This window comes from Trachemys scripta, chromosome 1 (assembly GCF_013100865.1).
Source record: "Trachemys scripta elegans isolate TJP31775 chromosome 1, CAS_Tse_1.0, whole genome shotgun sequence".
Lineage (NCBI taxonomy): Eukaryota > Metazoa > Chordata > Testudines > Emydidae > Trachemys > Trachemys scripta.
Window position 1 is genome coordinate 104,572,225 of NC_048298.1, and position 23,490 is coordinate 104,595,714.

The 23,490-nt window shown below is 38.7% G+C and overlaps 1 protein-coding gene across 7 annotated transcripts in view; it reads right to left on the minus strand.

Annotated features, from left to right (window-relative positions):
* Nucleotides 1–7,274: 7,274 nt before the first annotated feature.
* FGD4 (FYVE, RhoGEF and PH domain containing 4) overlaps nucleotides 7,275–23,490 on the minus strand; it is a 206,249-nt gene continuing 190,033 nt past the window's right edge. For all 7 annotated transcript variants that reach the window (XM_034780008.1, XM_034780025.1, XM_034780032.1 and 4 more), the window contains 7 exons: nucleotides 22,095–22,267; nucleotides 19,445–19,475; nucleotides 19,133–19,228; nucleotides 18,614–18,739; nucleotides 16,509–16,649; nucleotides 14,705–14,845; nucleotides 7,275–14,371 (listed from right to left, as the gene is read on the minus strand). In XM_034780008.1, the coding sequence (XP_034635899.1) occupies nucleotides 14,114–14,371; nucleotides 14,705–14,845; nucleotides 16,509–16,649; nucleotides 18,614–18,739; nucleotides 19,133–19,228; nucleotides 19,445–19,475; nucleotides 22,095–22,267 (966 nt within the window). In that variant the 3' untranslated portion in view covers nucleotides 7,275–14,113. The remainder of the gene's footprint in view (nucleotides 14,372–14,704; nucleotides 14,846–16,508; nucleotides 16,650–18,613; nucleotides 18,740–19,132; nucleotides 19,229–19,444; nucleotides 19,476–22,094; nucleotides 22,268–23,490) is intronic.

The following is a 23,490-nucleotide window of genomic DNA, read 5'->3' on the forward strand; positions in this document are numbered from 1 at the left end:
ATTCAGATCCAGATCCAAAACTTCACTAAAGCAGAAGTAAAGCTGATCTAGTGTTTCAGCTCAGATCCGTTTTACCAGGAGTCATGAGGGCAATTGCACATGCACAGCAGGGGGATGGTGTGGAGAGGACCTCAATGAGAGTCTTCTACTTTTATCCTCCTGTACTGGGCTTTCATTGGGGGCTGGATTAGAAATGGGGTGTTGATCTTCTATTGTAACTTATAGTAATTGAGAATGGGGTATTTGCAGAGTTTAGCTTCTGGCAGCACTAACAGAGGAGTCCTATATTCCTCAAAATGTGAGCGTTTATGGGAACCCACCAAGGGCTGTGGAGGCTGATGCCACGAACATCTAGTGCCTTGCCTCCACACTCATGGCACACAGTGAACGCTACCACACATCTAGAGGACTGGTGTACCATCAGCACTCACAGTGACACCCTGCAATTGAGTCAGTTAGGGGAGAATAGGTTATGTAAAAGATGTCTCCCTTTACTTGCAGTTATCTTCTTGGCTTCAGGGAAGAGCAGCAAGTCATTCCCTCACTCTCCAGCATCTTCAGGGAGCATCTCCTGTATGCTTTTTGTTGTGAACTGGGGACTCCTGGCTTCTCCCCTTTTTGTCTCTGTCCTGGGAGTTAGGGAGTTTTATGGTTTCCTCCGTCACTTAGCTTCCCTCCTCCACCCCGCCCCTGCGCAAAACTGTATGTCCTTGGTTTATCCCCAGTGTCCGGAAGTCAAAATGCCTCTCCTCTAGCCCCCTCAAAAAAAAGACTCCCTCCACCCCACTTCCAAAAATAAACCCTGCTCTGCAACCAAACTTCCTGATGCCCCCTCAACACCACATCATAGCTGCCTTTTGTCTGCCTGCACAATAACCCCATAAAAGGAAGGAGATCTCTCTACCTTGCTGTCCTGACACATGGCACCTTGGTTTGGAACATTTGTAAAAACTTAGAATTGGAGTGGCTAAATGGAGACTGCTGGAAACCATGAAGGAAAGGACTGGGGAAATTTATAGGGTGAGAGAAAGACTACAAGCGATAAGCAGACTCTATGATATGTAAGGCATCAGCAATATTTGGCAATAAGATGGATCCCAGATTTAAAATCAGATGGATGAGGGAAGAAGAAAGCTATCAGCCAGATTTATTGGCTAACAGACTTTGCATTAAATGTTTTTTTTTGTTATGTCCATAGCATCTAATTACTGACAAATTACATCCCAAACTGGCTTCTGCTAGCCAACTTTTGCATTTCACCTTGATGCTCAAATCACATCTGGTGGGCTTTATCCCTGCCAGCAGGAGCTCATATGACCTGTTATACACAGAAATGGTTCCAGAGGGAAACTATTCCCAAGTGCTGAGCACCTCTCCCTAAATATCTACAGTACACTGAAACCAACTTGCTTGATGTTCTGGCACTGGACCATGTTCAAAGTGTCTCTAGGCAAGGGACCTTTCTGTTGCTTGAGCATCCCCACTCCTATGCACTATTCTCACTGATGTTCATGCTAAGTGATCACTCCATTATATTTATTCACCTTGGTTGCTTATTTTAAAATCATTGGCTTTTTCACCTGTCCTCTTCCTATCTGTAACATCCTCACTCCAAAGCACACAAAATCAGTTTTAAAGAAGGTATATAAGGTAGCTTGTTGAGCCTTTATGGCATGAATACAAGTGTTCACTCAAGAACTACCAAATGAAAGAGTTATGAATATAATGGAATTGAATTTTGTTAACTTTTACCCCACTATTCAGCCAGCTCCAGTACTGACACTCCAGCACTTGTTTGAGTCTCTGTGACAATTAAGTGCTGGATAACATCATGCTTTGTATTCATTCTATGGGTAAATTGGTCAGTCCTTTCCCATTTCCACCAACCATCGAGGAGCAACAGGAAGGTAAAGACAGAAAAGGGGAAAGAGAGCAGAGTAAGTCTTGTCTTCTCAATCAGCATGGGATCTTCTCTGCACAATTCTTATTCCTAGTCAGCAAGATGTATTTTCCAGCCATATTTGGATTTATTATCCGTTTATGTTTTCACAAGTGAGACATCCATAGCAAATGGAATCTCAGTGCTGCTGGAATGACTAATATTTCATGACAAAAGTTTAAAGCAAAAATTAATTAGTCATAAATTAATATATTCATGAAATAGAGAAACAGTTAAAGCTCATGCAAGGTAAAGTGCAGAAAATTGTGCTTGAATGACTGTACCCAGGGCCGGTTCCAGGTTTTTTTGCTGCCACAAGCAAAAAAAAAAAAAAAAAAAGAGGGGGGGGCGCGGGGGATGCCGCACATGCTTGGAACGCTGGTGCCTAGAGCCTGCCCTGATTGTACCTGGTGGGGAAAAGTCCCAGTGGAATGTATTATTCCCAATAATGATACAGTAATCCATTATGATTGTCCTACAGTGGCATCCATTAACCCTTAGAATGCTAACGCTCAAGTATTCCTGTCAGGCAGGAACACTGATGTCATGGGCAGCTCTGGTTGGGGCTAGAGCTGGGGAGGCTGCAGTCCCCTCAGCCCTGGAGCACAGGGGAAGGCGGGCGACCACAGCCTCCCCAGCTCGGTGGGGCGGGCGATGCATGGCCCCAGTCCCCCTGCCTTGGAGCACCGGGAAGGTGGGTGGCATGCACAGCACCAGCCTCCACAGCTCCGAAGCACCGGGAAGGTGGGCAGCGCGCAGGCCCCCCAGCTCTAGCCCCAACCAGAGCTGCCCATGACATCAGTGTCAAGTATCAGAGGGGTAGCCGTGCAGATGAATGAGCCGGTGATGTTGTAGCTGATCTGGTTCGGTCCTGTGATGGTGTTGCTGGTGTAGATATGTGGGCAGAGTTGGCATCGAGGTTTGTTGCATGGGTTGGTTCCTGAGTTAGAGTTGTTATGGTGCGGTGCGTGGTTGCTGGTGAGAATATGCTTAAGGTTGGCGGGTTGTCTGTGGGCGAGGACTGGCCTGCCTCCCAAGGTCTGTGAAAGTGAGGGATCATTGTCTAGGATGGGTTGTAGATCAGCTACAACATCACCGGCTCATTCACCTGCACGTCCACCAATGTTATATATGCCATCATGTGCCAGCAATGCCCCTCTGCTATGTACATTGGCCAAACTGGACAGTCACTACACAAGAGGATAAATGGACACAAGTCAGATATCAGGAATGGCAATATACAAAAACCTGTAGGAGAACACTTCAACCTCCCTGGCCACACTATAGCAGATGTAAAGGTAGCCATCTTACAGCAAAAAAAACTTCAGGACCAGACTCCAAAGAGAAACTGCTGAGCTCCAGTTCATTTGCAAATTTGACACCATCAGATCAGGATTAAACAAAGACTGTGAATGGCTATCCAACTACAGAAGCAGTTTCTCCTCCCTTGGTGTTCACACCTCTACTGCTAGCAGAGCACCTCACCCTCCCTGATTGAACTAACCTCGTTATCTCCATATTGATTTATACCTGCCTCTGGAAATTTCCATTACTTGCATCTGAAGAAGTGAGGTTCTTACCCACAAAAGCTTATGCTCCCAATACTTCTGTTATTCTTAAAGGTGCCACAGCACCCTCCATGACATCAGTGTTCCTGCCTGACAGGAATACTTGAGCGATAGGTAAGGAGAGGGCAAGGATCAGTGCCTTCCTGAAGAGCGGTACTGGGGAGCCAGAAACCGGTGCAGTGACTGGGAATGATCCTGCACCGGGAGGGATCGATGCCTGGGAGACCGCTTAGTGATAGTGATCTGCACCGTGGTGATCTCTGGTAGGAGATCCCACAGTGCAGTGGGTACAGGGATCAGCATCGTGACTCAGGTGTCCCGTGTCTTGTAGGTGGGGACCATGGTGTCAGGGACTGGGGTCTTCTAACCGGGGACTGAGGCTGCGGTGCTGAGGTCCTAGACCACGGTGATGGGGATCGATGTCTGCGGTCCAGGGACGGTAGCTGCTTTAGAGGACTGTCCCATAACTTGCTTGCCTTTAGATGCTGAGGCCTTAGCCGGGTCCATCGCCTGGCTATACATCTGCGGTGCCAGGTGGCCTACTTGATCTTTGATTGCCGGGCACAGATGGCCCTATGAGGGGCTGGGACACCCTGCTGCTCCCAGGAGTCTGAGGTTTAACATCCCTTCCAACATTTTATCATAATTAATTATAACTGGATATTCTTGTTTTCCATATAAATGTCCAATCTTTGTTTTAATGTTGCCAAGTTCTGGTCCTTAATGACTTCCTGTAACAATGTGTTCCAGTGTCTAATTGCACGTTGTGTGAAAAAGTATTTCCTTTCATCGGTTTTGAATTTGCCACCTTTTAATTTCATTAAATGTTCCTTTGTTCTCATGTTAGGAGTCAGAGAGAACATAAGTTCCCAATTTATCTTCTCTAGACCATTCATTATTTTATATACTTTTTTTGTATCCCCTCTGATTCATTTCCTTTCTAAAGAAAACAGTCTTCTCAATCTCTCTTCCATATGGATTTTTCCATGACCTTGAGCATTCGTGTCACCCTTTTTTGAACTCCTTTAATTATGCAATCTCCTTTCTGTGACAGTGACACCTGTCCTACACACAGCATTCTGGAGGCTGCAGCACTAAAAGTCATATAATGGTAAGATCATATTTTCCATATTATTCTTTTCCATCCCATTCCTTATGCATCCTAACATCTTTTTCGTTTTTGACTGTACACTGAGCAGAAGTCTGAATTGACCTATCTACAAAAAGAGCAGGAGTACTTGTGGCAATTTAGAGACTAACACATTTATTTGAGCATAAGCTTTCGTGGGCTACAGCCCACTTCTTCGGATGCATAGAATGAAACATATATTGAGGAGATATATATACACATACAGAGAACTCTGGGAGGTCAATTAAGTAAGAGAAAAACAAACTTTTGAAGTGATAATCAAGATAGCCCAGTACAGACAGTTTGATAAGAAGAGTGAGAATACTAACACTCTCAGAGTTGGTAAGACAACTCCCCCCTTTTCATGCTCTCTGTATGTGGAGTGGAAGGACCCCCGCCCCCGAATGCTCAGAGGAGGAGCGCTGCCGCCTAGGGTGGCAAAAACCCTGGCACCACTCCTGCCTCCCAAAGCCCGCACCCCTCCCCCTCCCCCATCCTAATCCCCTACCCCAGTGCTGAGCCCCCTCCCACACCAAACTCCCTTCCAAAGTCTGCACCCCTCACCCCTGCCACATCCCAACCCCCTGCCCCAGCCCTGAGCCCTCCCCGCACTATGAACCCCTCAGCCCCAATCCAGAGCCCTCTCCCACACCCCACATCCCAAGCCCCCTCCCAGAGCCCACACTCCCCAGCCAGAGCCCTCTTCCCCTCCCACACCACATTCCCCTGTCCCAGCCCAGTGAAAGCGAGGGTGGTGGTGAACAAGCGAGGGAAAGGGGGGGGGGGAGAAATGGAGTGAACCGGGGGTCAGAGCCTCAGAGAAGGGGTAGGGGAGGGCCTTGGGGAAGGGGTGGGGCATGGGTCGGAGCAAGGATGTTCAGTTTTGTGCGATTAGAAAGATGACAACCCTATATCTCTGCTATCCTTTTGGACTTGCAAACTGACTCACGGATTAACATATTTTACCTGTTTTCACCTCTCAATAACTCATTTCTTTTTCTTGCACAATAAACCTTTAATTAGTTTACTAGAGAAATTGGCTGTCAGCTTTGTCTTTGGTGTGAGATCCAGAGAATCCATTGACCTGCAGTAAGTGACCAACCCTTTAGGGTTGGGAGAAATCTAATGTGAGGAGATTTTTGGTTTTAGTAACCTTTCATCACAAATTCCAGTTTGTCTGCAGAATTCCATTTTTTTTTTTTGTTTTTTTATAGTAAAAATATCCAAAATATTCCAATTCCATTAAAGGACCTGAACCTTTCTACTATGTGACTTCATTGCCAAGGCGACCTTTGACCTGACAAACCCATGCTTAGGTACGTGATATTGTCTAGAGAAATTACATTTCAATGCTTGAAAATATTAAGTCAATGACCCGCTTTTATTATTTTGCCACCACACTTCGGAATGGCATTCATGATATAACAGTTTTTGTAGTAATGACATAACATAATAATGGCCATACTGGGTCATACCAAAGGTCCTTCTAGCCCAGGATCCTGTTTTCCGACAGTGGCCAAACCAGGTGCCCCAGAGAGAATGAACACAAAAGGTAATCATCAAGTGGTCCATCCCCTGTCGCCCATTCCCAGCTTTTGTCAAACAATAGCTAGGGACATCATCCCTGCCCATCCTGGCTAATAGCCGTTGATGAACCTATCCTCCATGAATTTATCTAGTTCTTTTTTGAACCCTGTTATAGTCTTGGCCTTCACAACATCCTATGGCAATGAGTTCCACAGGTTGACTGTGCGTTGTGTGAAAAAAATACTTCCTTTTGTTTATTTTAAACCTGCTGCCTATTAATTTCATTTGGTGACCCCCTAGTTTTTGTGTTATGAGTAATTAACACTTCCTTGTTTACTTTCTCCACACTAGTCATCATTTTATAGACCTCTAGCATATCCCCCCTTAGTTGTCTCTTTTCCAAGCTGAAAAGTCCCAGTTTTATTAATCTCGCCTCATATGGCAGCCATTGCATACCCCTAATAATTTTTGTCGTCATTTTCTGAACCTTTTCCAATTCCAATATATCTTTTTTGAGATGGGGCAACCACATCTGCACTCAGTATTCAAGATGTGGGCTTTTTTGACTGCTGCTGCACATTGAGTGGGTGTTTTCAGAGACCTATCCACAATGACTCCAAGATCTTTCTTGAGTAGTAACAGCCAATTTAGACCTGATCATTGAATATGTATAGTTGGGATTATGTTTTCCAGTGTGCATTACTTTGCATTTTCTCAACATTGAATTTCATCTGCCATTTTGTTGCCCAGTCACACAGTTTTGAGAGACCCTTTTGTAGCTCTTCGCAGTCTGCCTGGGACTTACCTATCGAGCTATTTTGTATCATCATCTGCAAATTTTGCCATCTCACTGTTTACCCCATTGAAGTAATATTCAAAATAGCTTCATATCATCAACCAAAATTTATGTTTGTACAGACAGCTTCCCAAATCGAAATAAACCTAGTTTAAACTAAAATAAGCATCCACATGACATTTTCCATTGGTTTAAGATCACACATTAAGTTAAGCCATTACAACTTTCTTATATAGACAAACCCTTATTCTCCACAGTCATCTATATGCTCAGCACTGTATTTTAAATCATTTATCAGGACAGCAATAAATCATGGACAGATAGTCAACAGTACTTAATGATGCTTTTATTTTACGGCATACAAACTAAGTATTCAACAGGAATTAAAGTGCTTAATTTTACAATACGCCAGCTCCCATCTTTATGACCAAATATACATATGTTACACAAAATATATACACAATATCTGCAAATATTTTACATTCATATATTTCTTGACCAGAAAAATTACCACTTATATTTGCACAACTTAAATTTTGCCTCTTTTTTGATATTTTGCAATTCAGTGTAAAATCAGAGCAAAATTTACACCTCTTCGAAACGTTAGGGTTTTTTTGTTTGTTAAACAAACAAACAAAAAAATCAGTTTATTCCAAATTAAACTGCAACAGTGTTTTCATAATGAAGAGAGATTCTAATGCACTGCATGTATATCTGACATTACACTGTAGGGCTGATCTAACTCCCACTGAAGTAAACAGTCAAACTCCCATTAGCTTAAGTGGTAGCAGGAGATACCTTACTTCTATTGCAAATGGTTCCCCATATATAACAAACTTGCCCTCCTTCCTCTAAACATTATGGCATCTCTGTGTAAAAGAGGCTTTGACACAGTTCCCTCCCCTTTCTTGAACATTGCCACCATAAATAGTTTATGAATCCACAAGGATAAACTATAAATTGAAGTAGGTTAGTATCACACATTGACAGAAACAACATGTTTTATTCATGAAAATTATCTGCTTTAACATTCAGTCGAGAAATAAAATCTACATTTATTTGGAGGGATGGGGATGACAAAGCCATGAATAAATGTGAGAATAATTTAATGAAGAGGCAGTACAAAAAGCACATTGAATATTTAGCTGAATATTTAGGCTGAATTTCAGCTTATAAATCAGTTGGAACCAGTAAACAGGCAAGTAAAGTAGATCCACTTATGTATTGATTTTTATCCCCTTAAGGTATATACAATTTTGTCAAAAGACTACTTATATTTTTAATTCACAGTGTACTTTTGATTGTAAAATGCTGTCTGAATCAGATCAGTCTATTATAATTGTCTTAAAAATATATGTTAAATAAGCCTCCCTATTGTTTTATAAAAAGGAGAGAGGACTAAAGAAGCAATCTGATTGGCATATGTAAATTTTCATCCAAAGAATATATTTCAGTACAGTCCAATGGGTCAGAACCATATTGGTAAGTTAACGACCTCTTACCAATATGGCCATGAAGTAGATAACAGCTGGGATAAAACAAGTTCTTCTTTTTATAGTTCATTTTAAGCTCATCACAAACAGTACACTACAGAGTAAAACCAATACAGACCTCTCCAATTTTTTTTTTTTTTTAAAAAGCATGGAGGGAGGGATAGCTCAGTGGTTTGAGCATTGGCCTGCTAAACCCAGGGTTATGAGTTCAATCCTTGAGGGGGCCACTTGGGGATCTGGGGCAAAATCAGTACTTGGTCCTGCTAGTGAAGGCAGGGGGCTGGACTCGATGACCTTTCAAGGTCCCGTCCCATTCTAGGAGATGGGATATCTCCATTAATTATATTGTAAGATTCTGCTCATACAATTGTTGGTATTGCCCACCCCATTCCTTATTATTTGAATTATCTGCCTGAAAGCAAATTATTTGTTCTCAAGTACTTCCACCTGCTTATTCTCACCTACGCCATTGTTAAGATGTTTTGGAAATTGCAACAGTGTGATAGAGGATTATGAACTTGATCCAACTTAATTTTGAGTTGGATCTGGTCCTATGAGTCCAGGTGAATGGCAGTAACCGCAGCAGGCCTAAAGATGGAGTGATCCTGGTTTTCATGAGCATGCCTTCAGAGAATATAGGCCAGATGTAGAGCTAGTGTAAAACATCATAGCTGTTTAGGCTCCATTGGAGCTATGCCAATTTACACGAGCTCAGGATCTGTCCCTATATACTTTCATGGATGGGTCTCAATTTATTATTTAGAATTATTTCCATAGTTAATGTTTTTTAAAACTTCCTGTAAGAAAACAGGTGTTCTTAGAATGAGAACTTGTTAAAAAAATGGGAAAAAATGGCAACTTCTTTTTTTGAAATTCCATGTTTTCCTTTTGAAATTAAAAGTTTGACCAACTACAGATATAGTAAAAACGGGGAAAAGATTTATTAAAAGTATTTGAAGTTTTCCCCATCTTTTCAAGTTTTAAAGTTTTGACCACTCTACTTAGAACCAATTTGAATCCTTGTCTGTAACCTCTTCCAAAACCTATACAGGCTTGGGATATGTGTTTTGTATTTAGTCTCCCTGCCTCAATTTACCCCATATATTAAAATGGAAGGAATAATACACCTCTAACCGCACAAGGGTATTATGAGACTTATTAAAGGTTAGTAAAGAGTTTTGAGATCCTCTTTGTAAAAGGCTGCAATTATATGATGCGCACACATACTTTAAATATTTTTAAAAATTCCACTCCAATGGGAAGAGAACGTTTTCCTTTTTCAGTGCTTGCTTTTTGCAAAAAAACATTTTCCTGTTGAACTAGGGTATTTAAATACAAAAAATACGCCTGTCAAAGTCAATAGAGTTGAAGCTGCAAGATGCTCCAGGCTTTAACAGCTTTTAATCATTCAAGTGTAATTACATGAAGCCATAATAAAATAGATAGGAACAGGAGTGCAGAAATGTTCAAGACATATTAAAAATAACGCAAAGGGTTACCAATCGAGATTCTGTGCTTGTAGACATCAGGAAAAATACATTGAAAAAATAATGTTGTAAATCTTACCATTATTTGTCAAATAAATGTGACTAACGCTTTTTGATTAGCCATAGTTCTGGTAGAATACAGAAAAAAAATTAAATCTGACAAAATCAGTAAGTAGTCAAATATTTGATAAGCTCTAAATTGCACAAAAATATCCTTCATCACATAAAACATTTTAAAATGAGCACTTCTCGAATATAGGGGTCACAGAGCTTAAATACTGTAGCTAAGGCATTCACATACATTATAAATGAATGCCCATTTGTCACTTACACATATGTAGCATCTCTTCATGCTACTAAAATTAACATTTGTCAGTGTTTTCTTTAGGAAACTTGGTTTAAAAAAAACTCACTCAGGGCTGAAATTTGGACACAATCTAAACTGTTGGGTTGGAAAGAATTTTTTTCTCCATAATTCAGATGTTCTAATGTTATGGGAATTAAAGCATAGCAGTTACCACTTTCAGTTTGTGTCTTTGCAGTCAGAACATAAACCTTAAAATTAAACAGAAGCTTTCGCATGCGGTTATGTGGATTAGCCTGTGAGGTACTGGGTAAAATATTTGGAGGAGTTGTCACTGGGTCCAGGAAAGCAACCTCTCTCCATCACTGTCTGTATTCTTTTTTTCCAGAATGGTTGGCACGTGTTTATACTTGTAGAATGCACACGTAATCAAATCATTCTTGTCTCCCATTACGTGCTGACTGAGAAGGGAATAGGCTTTAAGCAGACTGTTTTATTACTGTATAATAAAGTGAAATAAATATTGGGTCAAAACCTAATTACAGATTTACACGAACTTTAATGGCTCAAAATGAGATAATATAGACCAGGAATGAGAAAGGGACCAGGTACTGGAACACCTATATTCTGATTCTGGTTTAATCCCTAATTCATAGTCTGATTTTGGAAGAAGTCATTTAGGGCTTAGTCTTTCAGAGGTGCTGACTACTGTCCACAACTCCAACTGAAGAGGTTGCAGGTTCTTAGCATCTCTCAAAAGAGTCAGACCCTAATCTCTTTGCTTCTCAGTTTTCCCTATCTAGGAAAATGGGGAAAATACTGCCTACTTATATGCCTCACAAAGAAGACCGAGTTAATGTTTGGGAAGTGGTTTGAAAATATGAAGCACTTTATTAGTGCTATATATTATTACTTTCGATCCAGATCATCCCTTCCTGTGGGAGGTGGCAAAGGAAAATAAATCTGAGGTTTTCCTTACATGATTCCTTTTTATTGGGTGGGTGAGGGAGTTGTCCATTCATGGAATAGGCCCTGAAACCTCATAGATCAGGTGGAATCTCCGGATATGTCTACACTACCTGCTGGATCGGCGGGCAACAATCGATCCAGTGGGAATCGATTTATCACATCTAGTCTAGATTCGATAAATCGACCCTGAACTCTCTCCCATCAACTCTTGTACTCCAGCGTTGCGAGAAGTGCAAGCAGAGTCGATGGGGGAGCGGCAGCAGTCGACTCACTGCAGTGAAGACACCACGGTAAGTCGATCTAAGTAAGTCAACTTCACTTATGTTATTCACGTAGCTGAAGTTGCTTAACTTAGATCGATTCCCCCCCCAGTGTAGACCAGGACTACATGATTTCCAGGGTGCACTCAAGATGCACTGACAAGGCTCCCAGAACCAGCAGTTGCCTTGGGAACTCCTTTTGAAGGCAGATATCCACTGAGGAGAATGGCCATGGAAAGATATAATACTGACCCCCAAGTAGTTCTTTCTGGCCAGAGCTCAGCCTATGTGTTTCCATGCCCTAAGCCTGGATGTTCCCAGGACACCGTACCATTTGGGGAAAGAAGGCAATGCTACCATGGAGGAGGCCAAGTCACCCCGCACTTTCTGTGCAAGATGAGCAGATCCATGCATTAGTTTGCCCCTGTGCACCAGCATGAATCTAAGGGTATGAGTGGGCCCAACTTTAAGGGAAATAGTATGAATTGTAGAAGTGGTTTGAATTTCTTTACACTTCCAAAGGATTTTTTTTTTTAAATAAACTAAGTTGTACATTATATACTGTATTAAAATAAAGTAATGAACAGGATTACATGCAGAGCAGCCTAAATCAAGTGAAGACCAAGGGACAAACTGTGCAATGACATACATCCTGGGCAACTTTATGAAGCCAGATTCTGATCTCGCATGGGTAAAAAACTGAAGTCAGAGGGTTACACCAGATTTGCACTAGTACAACCGAGATGAGAATCTGGCCCACTGACTTCAGTGAGGTTGCATAAAAGAGTTAGCACAGAATTTGCTGTGACTACCTTTTACTCACCCTGGTCTCCCTAAGTATTGGGCAATACAGAAAGATTTGGGATGCTCAGAAGTAAATGATATTAGGTGAATGACTATACCTAAGTACAACAGTTGACTGAAGGGTAATCTTTCACCCTCAATAATGATAAAAAAAAAGGGTAAGGTCTGTCTTAGAGTGACAAAAAGAAATTTTGGGGTAAAGTAAATATTGACTCAAGTTACTAATTTTTATCTAATTGTAAAGATAGGTCCAATCAAAACTCTGGATCCATCCCCCTGAGTTTTTGAGAAGACTGTATCTAAATCTGAACTTTGTGACTTGGGACCATCTTAACTAATTGCTGTATTTTAGAAAATAAAAAGACTTCATTTAGGTTTTTTAAGTCAGAAGTTGATTAATTTGCTCTATTAGAGAGACAGTCATTGCATATGCACTATAAAGACCTATAGTCCATCTAAAATGTTACAGTGGAATCCTCTTATAGCAGAGTCATTTGCCCCTACATAAAAGACTACTAGAAATGAAGATTCATCATGGACCCAATACTCAAAGCCTGACTCACACACATAAGTCTTTACTCCCAAGAGCAGTCCTACTGAACTGAATAGGAGTAAGGACTACTCATGCAAGTCAAGAATTGCAGGATCAGACTTTATATCCGAGTTCATACAAGAAGGCTCTAACATACAGTATGATGTATAATCCTTGCAGATAGTTTTTAGTTATCACTAGCTGATGCAATATGTGTATTTGTGAAAGTTAAAACACTTTAAACACGTCCAAGTGTTCCAATGACCATAAAGGCAAAAAATATATGATCCCAGAAGATCATTTAAGATCAGGATGTTAATTGCTAAAGCACATACTGTATTTTAGAAAGGTAGCACCGGCACCTTGAAGAGATAACAGGCACAGAACCAAACCAAACCAAAAAAAGACTACTCTTTTTTAAAAACACAGCTGGAACTCACAAATCCATTACATGCCACTTAAATTAGTGCTATTTAAAAAAAATTCTTAATGTATAAAAATATCAAGATCAGTAGGTGTAAGCTAGTTAAACAAATCACTAAAGAGTGATTTTTTTCAATTTAGAACCCTCTTCTTAATTTGCAAGAGAAAACATGCTTTATTTTAAATAAATTATAGACTAATAAGAACCTACGTATTGTCATGAAGCAAAATCAAGTACAATTTTTTTTAACACTGTACATATATTGTACTTTTTTTTGTATTTTAGCAATGAATTTCTAAACTGAAACAATTAGATTCTTTTCCTGATAAACTGACAAAAGCCAATATTATAAAAGCAATTTGCATTAAAAAAGTGAATATAACATATGTACAGCATTGTGTAAGTAATTCTATAAACTAGATACAATAAACCAAACTGTCCCTGTATATTTCACTACAGATCTATTTTGGCAACGTGGAGGTATATCTTTTATACTGATAAAGTCCTAACATGTAAAGGATGCATCAAATATCCACATTCTTTATTAAAGTAGCAAACTTTAACCCAATAGCAAGTGAATCATACAATGCAATTTACTTTGAGACAAACAAGAAGTACACTAAAGTTAATAGATTTTGTGCTTTTAATGGCATTTATGATTTTTTTTTAAAAAAAAATTCTGTGGAATGGGTCTGTACATTAACTTTATTGACAGAACATAAATATAAGAAAATGATCTTTAAATAGATCAGTATCTTTTCAACATAAAGTGCTAAGAGATGCATGTAGTAGTTAGGAGAATTTGCTTCTTTTGCTTGAACAATGAAAAATCAACCAAGAATCTGACTGGATTATTTTAAAACAGAACATGGTCTTGAGCTTCAGCACTCGGATTTTTTAGAAGATTCAGGCTGCTCCTCTAAACTCATCTGCAATTCATTTTGACATTCCGGTGTCTCACCTTTGACAGCTAAATGGATGACTTTCAACCATTTCTGTTTCAGTTCCTCACTGTCTGCTGCAAAGCTGTGTACAGATTTGGACTGGGTCAGTTTAAAGCTATGCGGGAGGTCAGCACTTCTTGGAGTGTCATCTACTGCATAGCCCAGTAGTGGAATTGTAGCCAAAGCTTTAACATCCTAGGAAAAAGAAATAAATCCTGATAAAAACCTGCTTTGGTTCACAATACAGGCTGAAAACAACTCCTTGACTATTCCCAGACCTGAAGAAGAGCTCTGTGTAAGCTCAAAAGTTTGTCTCTCTCACCGACAGAAGCTGGTCCAATAAGAGATACCTCACCCACCTTCTCTATATATATCCTGGGACTGACACTGTTACAACACCACTGCCTACACAGATTTCCCCTAATTCTCACGTTACATGTCTTTCCCCACAGATGCCACAATGGGGCAAAGGAGTGAGAGGGGCAGGAGGGACTTCCTATTTGTTTTCACTCTTTCCTCGCTACATACCTGTGGAGCACCATACATGTACAGCACGAGTGCTTCGTGTTTAGGAATAACACACCAAGCTTTCTGCCAAGGCTTTGATTTTTCCATATATTGAAGAAAACTACATATGACACTGTTTCCAGAGACTTCAGCTGATTCAATCTGTGGGGAGACAGTACAAAGTGTCAGAAGGAAAATATTTTCCTTAAGAAAAACTCAAGTTTTCATGATTTTGACAAGAATGCATGAAACAGAACAATTAAATACGACACCATTTATAACAATTTGTGGAAGTTTCTCAGAGATGTTCTAAAGTGCTAATGAGAGCCAAATCTTGGCGAACTTCTGCTGAAGATCATGGGAGTTCGCCTGATTAAAAACTGAATAAGGGCCTCAGGATTGGGTATATGAAAAATAAAAATGTATCTAGATATATATTCAACCTCCCTCACCTTAAATATGCCCAATCTGCCTTGCTCCTCCAGAATTTTTAAAGTGCAGGTGGCAGAATCACCCTTAACTCTTCATCTACCTCTACCAATGGATAGTCGCCAGATACTTTAATATCTGAAACAATCTCTCTGATTTCTAGCATGTCTACCATGAAGGCGTCCAAATGTTACCAGCAACCCATCACAATTACACTCGTCTTTTGGCATTCAACATTTTATAAAAGCATCCAACAGAAATGTATTTTCAAGGATCATATTGGAATGCAACCATTAACCCTAGGTAAACCCAAGAGAAATAATTAAATACATTAATGGAAGAATATTGATAGAGTGACCTATTACTTGGACTCAGTCATCTTGGGAATCTGTAGAGAGAACATACATGATTGTGTAGTGTTAAGATTTTATTGGCATGAATTTGGGATAAGTGCATTTCTCAGAAATGGCAAGAATTTAATAAAAACGGACTTGGACAATAATGTATATAAATTGGTTCCTATCCTCTTTATACCCTGCCTTCAGCAAACACACATTTCTAGACCTGATGGTTGATGAGATATTGACCTTATCCTGCACCTCAGACACAGAATTTTGAGGAGATGTTCACATTTTAGGAGGAGGAAGGAAAGAAACATTTTGAAGCTACTTGATTTGCAGTGTTTTAATATTGGATTAGTGAACAGACTGCAGTTATGCTGGGCAACTTCTCACAGTTACCATGTGTACTTGTATGTTACAATGCATGTGTTATATATTTCTTCTTCCCCATCAATTTTTCAGTCAATCAGTCTTAGGTCAATTTCTCTTGATGTTCACCCCAACAGAAATCTCTTTCAAAATGATATGTTTTTGCTAATATTGAGAGGTTTACTGAGTAAATCAGAGTGCTGCTACATATATTGATCAAAACAAAATCTTGTTTTGGGCATTTTGAATATCATCAGAAATATCTGCAATTCTCTCCATTCTGGCCACAAATGTCAAAGATATAGCATATTTTGGGGGCGTTTTTTGAACAAGCATACTGAAGAGATATATGGTGAAGTCCAGTAAAAAAAAAAAAAAAAAAAAAAAAAAATCAACTTTGAGAATGCATATTCAATCTGATTGGCTCAGAGATAAAGAGTAACTTTCATGGAGTTCCATTGCAGCCAGCTATAATGATTTACCTAATTGGCATATGCAATCTGATTGGGTGGCCTTGCTACAAACTTCAATATTGTTTATTTCTGAAGTGGTAAAAAAACAGAATTTTCACTGGCTCACAGGACTTTTCAGCCAGTGATGAGCCAAGAGATTCTTATTGTATGTAGCAATACCTGCCCATGCAGGAATTTTACAGATTCAAGTATTTCATTCTTTAAACATCATACCTCCAAGATGCCTTTCTTTTTCTTTTCTTCACTGTCTGTGCAACCCATTATAATGTGATAGCAGTCCTTACAAACTTTGTTCAATTTATTGCCATCATATTCAAGATGAGCTTTATAATCAGAACATTTCCAGCAAACCACCTTAGGAAAAAGAAATAAAAGATTAAGCAAGCAAAATTACCATCAAAATCAAGTGATCAATTTAAAAACTACTAAAATGTAGATCAAGTGAGGTGTAAATGCTGTGTTCTGACACTGGCAGTGCTATCTATCATACCAATTGTAATATAAAAGAAACTTAATTTTTAACTATATTTCACTATTTCTTGAATAAGTGAGTGCTTTTTACTTTTCAAATTGCTGGACTGAATAAAATGAGTACTAGGATTCTTTCAACTGTTCTACGATTTAGATCCTGATTCAGGAAATCCCCCACATTCGGGATAGTTGCTTACACAATAAGCTTAACCTTAAGCACATGTTAAAATCTCACTGAGGTCAAACAGAGCTTTCAAATTTATCTTACATTCAAGTTGTCCTTAATATTGACGTGAAGATATAAATTCTCAGTTTATTCTCGTGGTCCTTTTTCCGCAAGAAACACTCAAGAGGTACGCTTACTATTTCATTCTCTATACCAGTGGTTCTCAACCCATTTACCAGTGTGGGCTGCATATGTAGCTCTCTCTGTTGCATGGGCCACATCCACACAATATATACACTACCTGCATTGCCCTGAGGATGTCACATGCATGGGCCACAGCTGTGTGCTGATTTGGCTGCGGGTTGAGAACCACTGCTCTATAGACTCCAATACATACAAAATGATACTGTGTTTTTTTGTAAAAGAAATTGTTGCTTTTGTCAGAAAAACATCTTTTAACTTTGTTACGAAATCTAAGTGTACAGCTTCATAGTTTGTTATAAAACAACAACGGCAAACACACACCAAGGGAGGAACAACTGAAACAGTTCCATGTTGTATCCCGACAGTGAACTTTTTTCTTTTAAATAGACTAAAACAAGAAAGCTAGACTCCTAAAAGGTGTAGGAGGAAGGTCTTTTATTGTAAATATTTTTCAGCAGCAAATGCTCCTTCCTCTGAGGAGAAAAAGAAGCCCAGCATGAAAAATGGAAGAGAGTGAAAAGGAAGAGAGTCAAAATAACTTTTTTAGATGGCTGTGGTAGTAGCTAACTGGAATAGTATATACGCGGTATTATGTACTCTGCACTTTGATACACCACTAAAACAAATGTTTTTTGTTGAGCCCAACCCAATCTAGATCAGAAGGTCTTCAACCAAAACCTCTAATGAAAATTAAGTGAGAAGTATTAACTATCACATCTAGAAAAGACTTCTGGCATCAACCCAAATTAGCCTTTAAAAATATATTTATATCTCCATGAAACAACATTTTAAACTGAAATGGAATGACATGCATTAGAGATAATACAAAAAGAAGTCAATTAAGAATTTCCTGAATCGCCAACCATGCAGAAGGAAAAGGAATTATCACATTTAACTGGGCACCTCTAAGCTGGAGGAAGCAATCCAAAAACTACTAAAAGAGTTAATGCTAATCAGAAAGAGCTAATGACAATGCCTGAAGCATAGTGCAAAACACAAAAGCAAAGCTATGAATGCAGTAAAGGAATGTAAATGTACATCAAGCAAAATCACGCAGGATGACCCCTGAGACTAAGATTAAAAACGGGTTGGCACCATCACTTACTGGAGAAAGAAATAACTTACTGGGAGATGAGGGAAAAAGCACGGTAGTTTTGCTCTATTTATAGTGCATCCCAAGGTGAGTGAATAGGTCATAGTTGATATAGTCTGGACTGATATTTCTGGCATTTTGCATATCTTACACATTTAGATACCTAGCTCTGCTAAGAACAATTTACAATACATTTTGCCCATCTTTTGCTCCTTTTTTAGCTCACCTAATTGAGCTGCTTCTTACAAACCACAAAGGTCACAGCTGAATTCTCTGCTGCAGTAACATGAACAACAACCAGCCACCAGATGGGGACTCTGAACAACTGTTTAGATCTGTTCTAGCGTCTGGTCACCCAGCTAGCAGATGTGGCTTTCCACTTACATGTCCACATGCTCGACAATGATGCCTTCTCCTTGTCAGTGCATTGAAGGGCTCCTTACATTTCATGCACATTGTTACTTCATTGTCTCGGATCCATCTTGGTGCTCTCTTCCCAAGCTCAGCCTTCTAAAGAGGGAAAAGAAGGACAATTGTGCAATATTTTTAGTAGAGAAAATAATTATTCTCTTCCTCTGGAAAGGAAATGGCAAAGCACAGCTCAAGCTATGTTTTGAAATCTATGCGAGAGAGAGCTAACAAAGAATCCAGTCAAAGATTGTAACACATTGCTGAAAGGACACTCCATCATTCATTTTAGAAAGAACAGGATTGTTTATAAGGCATGGTCTGGCTCATAAAGGGAAATGGTTGACCAGCAAAATGATTACTTTGTAATTCCATTTCTACAAGAATCCTAAGCCTGAATATGCAGCTTCTGACACTCTTCAGCAATATGGCATTTGTAACTGGAAAAGGACAAAAAGGGCACCAGTTGTACAAAGCTACAGTAACCCAACTTACAGAAACTTCAATGGGCATGTCCTCATATTCTTTTGCAATGGCATTTCTGAAGGTTTCATTCCTCTGCTGAAAAGCTTCTATGGTATTCTGAAGAGCCTGTTATAAATACAATGGATAAAGGTCGCAAACATACAATATTTAATAGACTCTTTGAATTTAAACTATTTAATGACCAACAACAAAACTACCAGAAATGTGAATTAATTATGATCAGCATTTGATTACATCAGAAGTTAATATTTCAACTTAAATACCACAGGCACAGCCCAAAAATAATTTTTTTTAAGTAAGTCAAAATGTAGATGTGTTTACCTTTATCCATTCTTCCTTATCTTGTTCAGAACTAAAACAAACATTGACATATTAGTATAAAACTAGCTTAGGAAACACTAGCTCATGGTAGTTGGTGAATGAAGCTGTAACTTACAAAAGAAGCAGAGACTTCGAAATGATTCCAACATTTATAAAAACAGTAGTGCTCCTGAAACGGTCTAGTTAAAAATGAATCAGAATCATGGTTTGAAGCTTGGTAAGTTTAATAGACTAGAATTAAGTTCTACTCGAAAGATCATCTTAAATGCACTCTTTAAACATATATAATAATGGCATTTCCAGCATTAAGCTTTCTTAAAGCACAATGTAGAAAAGAAACAGCACACAAATTTCAGTGTGAATTTAAGATAGCTGTAAATGAACCAAAATGGGAGAAATTGCATCAGTATATCAACTTTTCCCTGCGGCACTCTTCCTCAAATTAAAGTTAAAGTAAATGAAAGCAGAAATAAAAAGAGTTGACATAATAGGGTGATATTATCTAACAGAAACAAAGGAAAATTTTGTTTTAACATTATAAACCAAGCATTCGTATGTTTTCTTTAATTCACTGGGGTGGAAGGTCTATAGAGGATGAAGAGCTAAGCATTTTCCACCCAGCGTCTTGTACATTAATTGTTTTCAAAGCATCTCAGTAAGGCTTCTAAATTCAAATCCTATGAAAATATGCCTTGTACCCCAAGAAAAGCACTACTGTAATCTAGTGATGGAGTTAATACAAACCCAATTTCCCATGAATTTTGAATCAGGAAAAAAAGAAGACTTGAAAGAGTGTAACCCACACACCTTCTGGGTGTGGTGTTCTGTCCCATCCAATGGCACCAAGACCACTTAAAGAGAGAGATAAAATGAGTCTGCTCTATAGCCTTAGCTAACAGCCAGTTGGATTTTAGCTTATACGGTAGAGCCTCATGCACTAAGTTCCAGAGGTCCCAAGTTCGATCCTGCCCGCCGACCACTGGGGTCCGTTGGTGTTACAATAGCACCACAGTATTTTTTGTTCTGCTACTCATTTAATACTTCCTCCACTCACTTTGGTGAAGTAAGGTGCATACAAAGAATTCTCTCTCTCTCACGCCCCTCCCTCCCCCCCACCATTTTGATTTTTCCTACTGCTGGATGGGATGTGCAGGTGAGATCACATACCCATCTATGGTGGGAATGCCTCCAGTGAAACATATATTTTGTAATATTATTGCAACTAGCAATAAAACTAGAATCCTAAAATAGAAGGACAGAGTCCTGTTCCTCATCCTTTACCATTTGTAAATATTGGAAAAATGAATCTTCTAACTAAACAAAATAATTCTCCCTAATCCAACAACTTTTAAAAGTAGTATGTAATCCCCATATCAGACAAGCAATCACTCCATGTAGGAAGTGATCTTCTATTTAAAAAAAGTGACTGAAACACTAAAATGCACTCAAGCAGTAATCTGAAAATAAATATATAAAATTATCTGGAAAAGGGAATTCCTGGGGCAAACATTTCATCAGAGCTACGACAAATTTATAGGATGAGATTTATGCATAGGATACATTAAGAATAAAGTATGCATCAACTAAGATTATTTTAGTCTCACTGATCTACTTTTAGGATGGCATTTTTGTACATGTTACTTCAAAATTTTGAATGATCTTTATGAAATACATCCTAAAATGTTCTCAAAAACTAGACAAGCTTTCCCCCTAAACTAAATAACTTTAGTGCTAATGAAAGTACTAATAATCCTGGAAGTTGAACAAAATAAAAATAGTTTATAACTGCATTTTGTTCACAGATACGAAATGCTTTTCACATGTGAAATGCATCTGTCTCCAGGTGGAATACAGTGGACATGTTGTATGGTGTTACTTCTGCCACCACACGACAATTTCTGACCAGTATGATATGTAATAAAAAATAATCTATTATTGAATCAAAACATTAAAGACAAATTTACCTTTATGGAAGAGTCCTAATACAATTTAATACAAATAACTTTTCTATGGGTTTTGAATCATCCTATATAATTGACAATTGTATCCCTGCGATCAAATTATATTGGATAGTTAAAAATCTGTATCAAGATTATAATTTTCAATTACATTTTAAAGCTTTTAAAGGTAATTTATATAGATCTGTTACATTTTAGAGAGAGCATTATTATAATTCTTATTAAATTATAGAGGATTTTTCCATAAAGCTAAGTATGCAGATTACAATGAAGCCTTTGTTTATTCACAGAACATATACAACGTGCACAAAAAAGACCACAAGAACTTTTCTACAGTGCTTGACAGTATGCTTCTATCATGAACTGCAAACATCGCTGTTCAGGATGAAAGGTCACTTCTGCATGCCTGTTTAATCCTTGGTCTTTCTGCAGAGGCTGTCAATAAGGGCTAAATGGGGCAGTGATTTCTGAAAAGAGGAAACTTATCCACTAAAACAGAACTAGGGCACCAATTCATTCAAAAAGGCCAAACAACAGTGAGGACAATTTCGAAGTCCACCAAGCTGGAGCCATTTTTAAACTAATGATTTAGAAATAAAAGGCTCCATATCACCTTACCAGTTCTCCAAATCAACCAGTCCCACAATTCTCCTCTATTCTGATATATTTTTAATGTTTCAAAAGTCTCTTACCTGGCCTGCAACTCCAATGTTCGCTCTTTTCCAGACACCTGGAAGGTGCATGGATATTCTTCATTGTGTGTTTCTATAATCTTCATACCATCAATACCAACTCTTGTTCGCACTGAGTACTTTGATCCCACCAAACTGAATTTGGGTACACAATACAGCAACATGTTGTTGAACTATTAAAAAAAGAAAAGAAAAAGGACACATCGATAACAAAGAAAGTCAAGTACAATATATTAAGAGATGAATCGCACTATCACCTTACAAAAACAACTTGAGGGAGACTGTGGTTAGGCTTGTTAATGTCAGACAAAATCAAAATGGAAAGAACTGATAATATGGATAGGATTTAGAAATAAAATTAAAAGCCAACTATTGATACATTTAAAAGCCAGCTACTGTATATGTGCAGTAATTTTCATAATGTTTATAGTCAAATACACTGAGTGGATGTGATGTTTAGCAACACTGTAAGCCTTTTGTTGAGAATTTTCCATGCTGATTTCAATACAACTGGGTAAATGAACAACTGGGTAAATAGATTTTTCTTAAAATCTTTATACTAGAAGAGCAGCAAATTGACTCTGAAGGAATTTCCCGTCTATTAGGTCAACTCATATAATGGTAGATTTCTGTCTTTTCTTCACAGTACTTTCCCTCCCCGCCCCCAATCAAAGTTATGGTGAGACTACGTAAACCCAAAAAAGGAAGGGAAAAATTATATGAGGCTAAGGTGGACATACTGATGACACTGATCTTTTTTGTAAAATGCTTTGATTTCTACTGAAGAAAAGCACTATACAAGAGCTAGGTATTATTAGTATCATTTATTATTTGTAGCTTTTAAATAATCATTAACAGCCTAGAATTTCAGCCCAGGGAGGCATCCACTACTATGAGTTTGTGTTTTTGAAGATTTAAATCAGATCTATAATGGTTAACAGTTTTTTCTTATGAATTATTAAAACCAGAAACTCACATTTTTAAATTATATTTCATAGAAGCATAGTCTACCCCATTAAGATGATTTACGGCTTTTAATATTTCTTAGAGCTTCGGAAGTCCTGTTGACTAGGGGCTTGCTTATCTCTGGAGCACACTTGAAAACCACTCTCAAGAAAAGAATCATTCTGGATTACCTACAATGGCTGGTGAAGGATTCTATATGATTCCTTTGATGGTCTAAGCCACATTCACGTCAGCTGAAGTCTGTATCACAGATATGGCACATCTGAACTTTTTATGTCCCTCATTTTAATATCATGTCTAGCCGCGTTCAGAGACTTTTACTAATAATTTATTCCTCTGCTAGAAACATGGGAGAGCAGAAATCTGCCCCTCAGAAAATACACACTTTACTATCCAGAGAGCATGAAGCAGCCAGTGGCCCATATAGCAA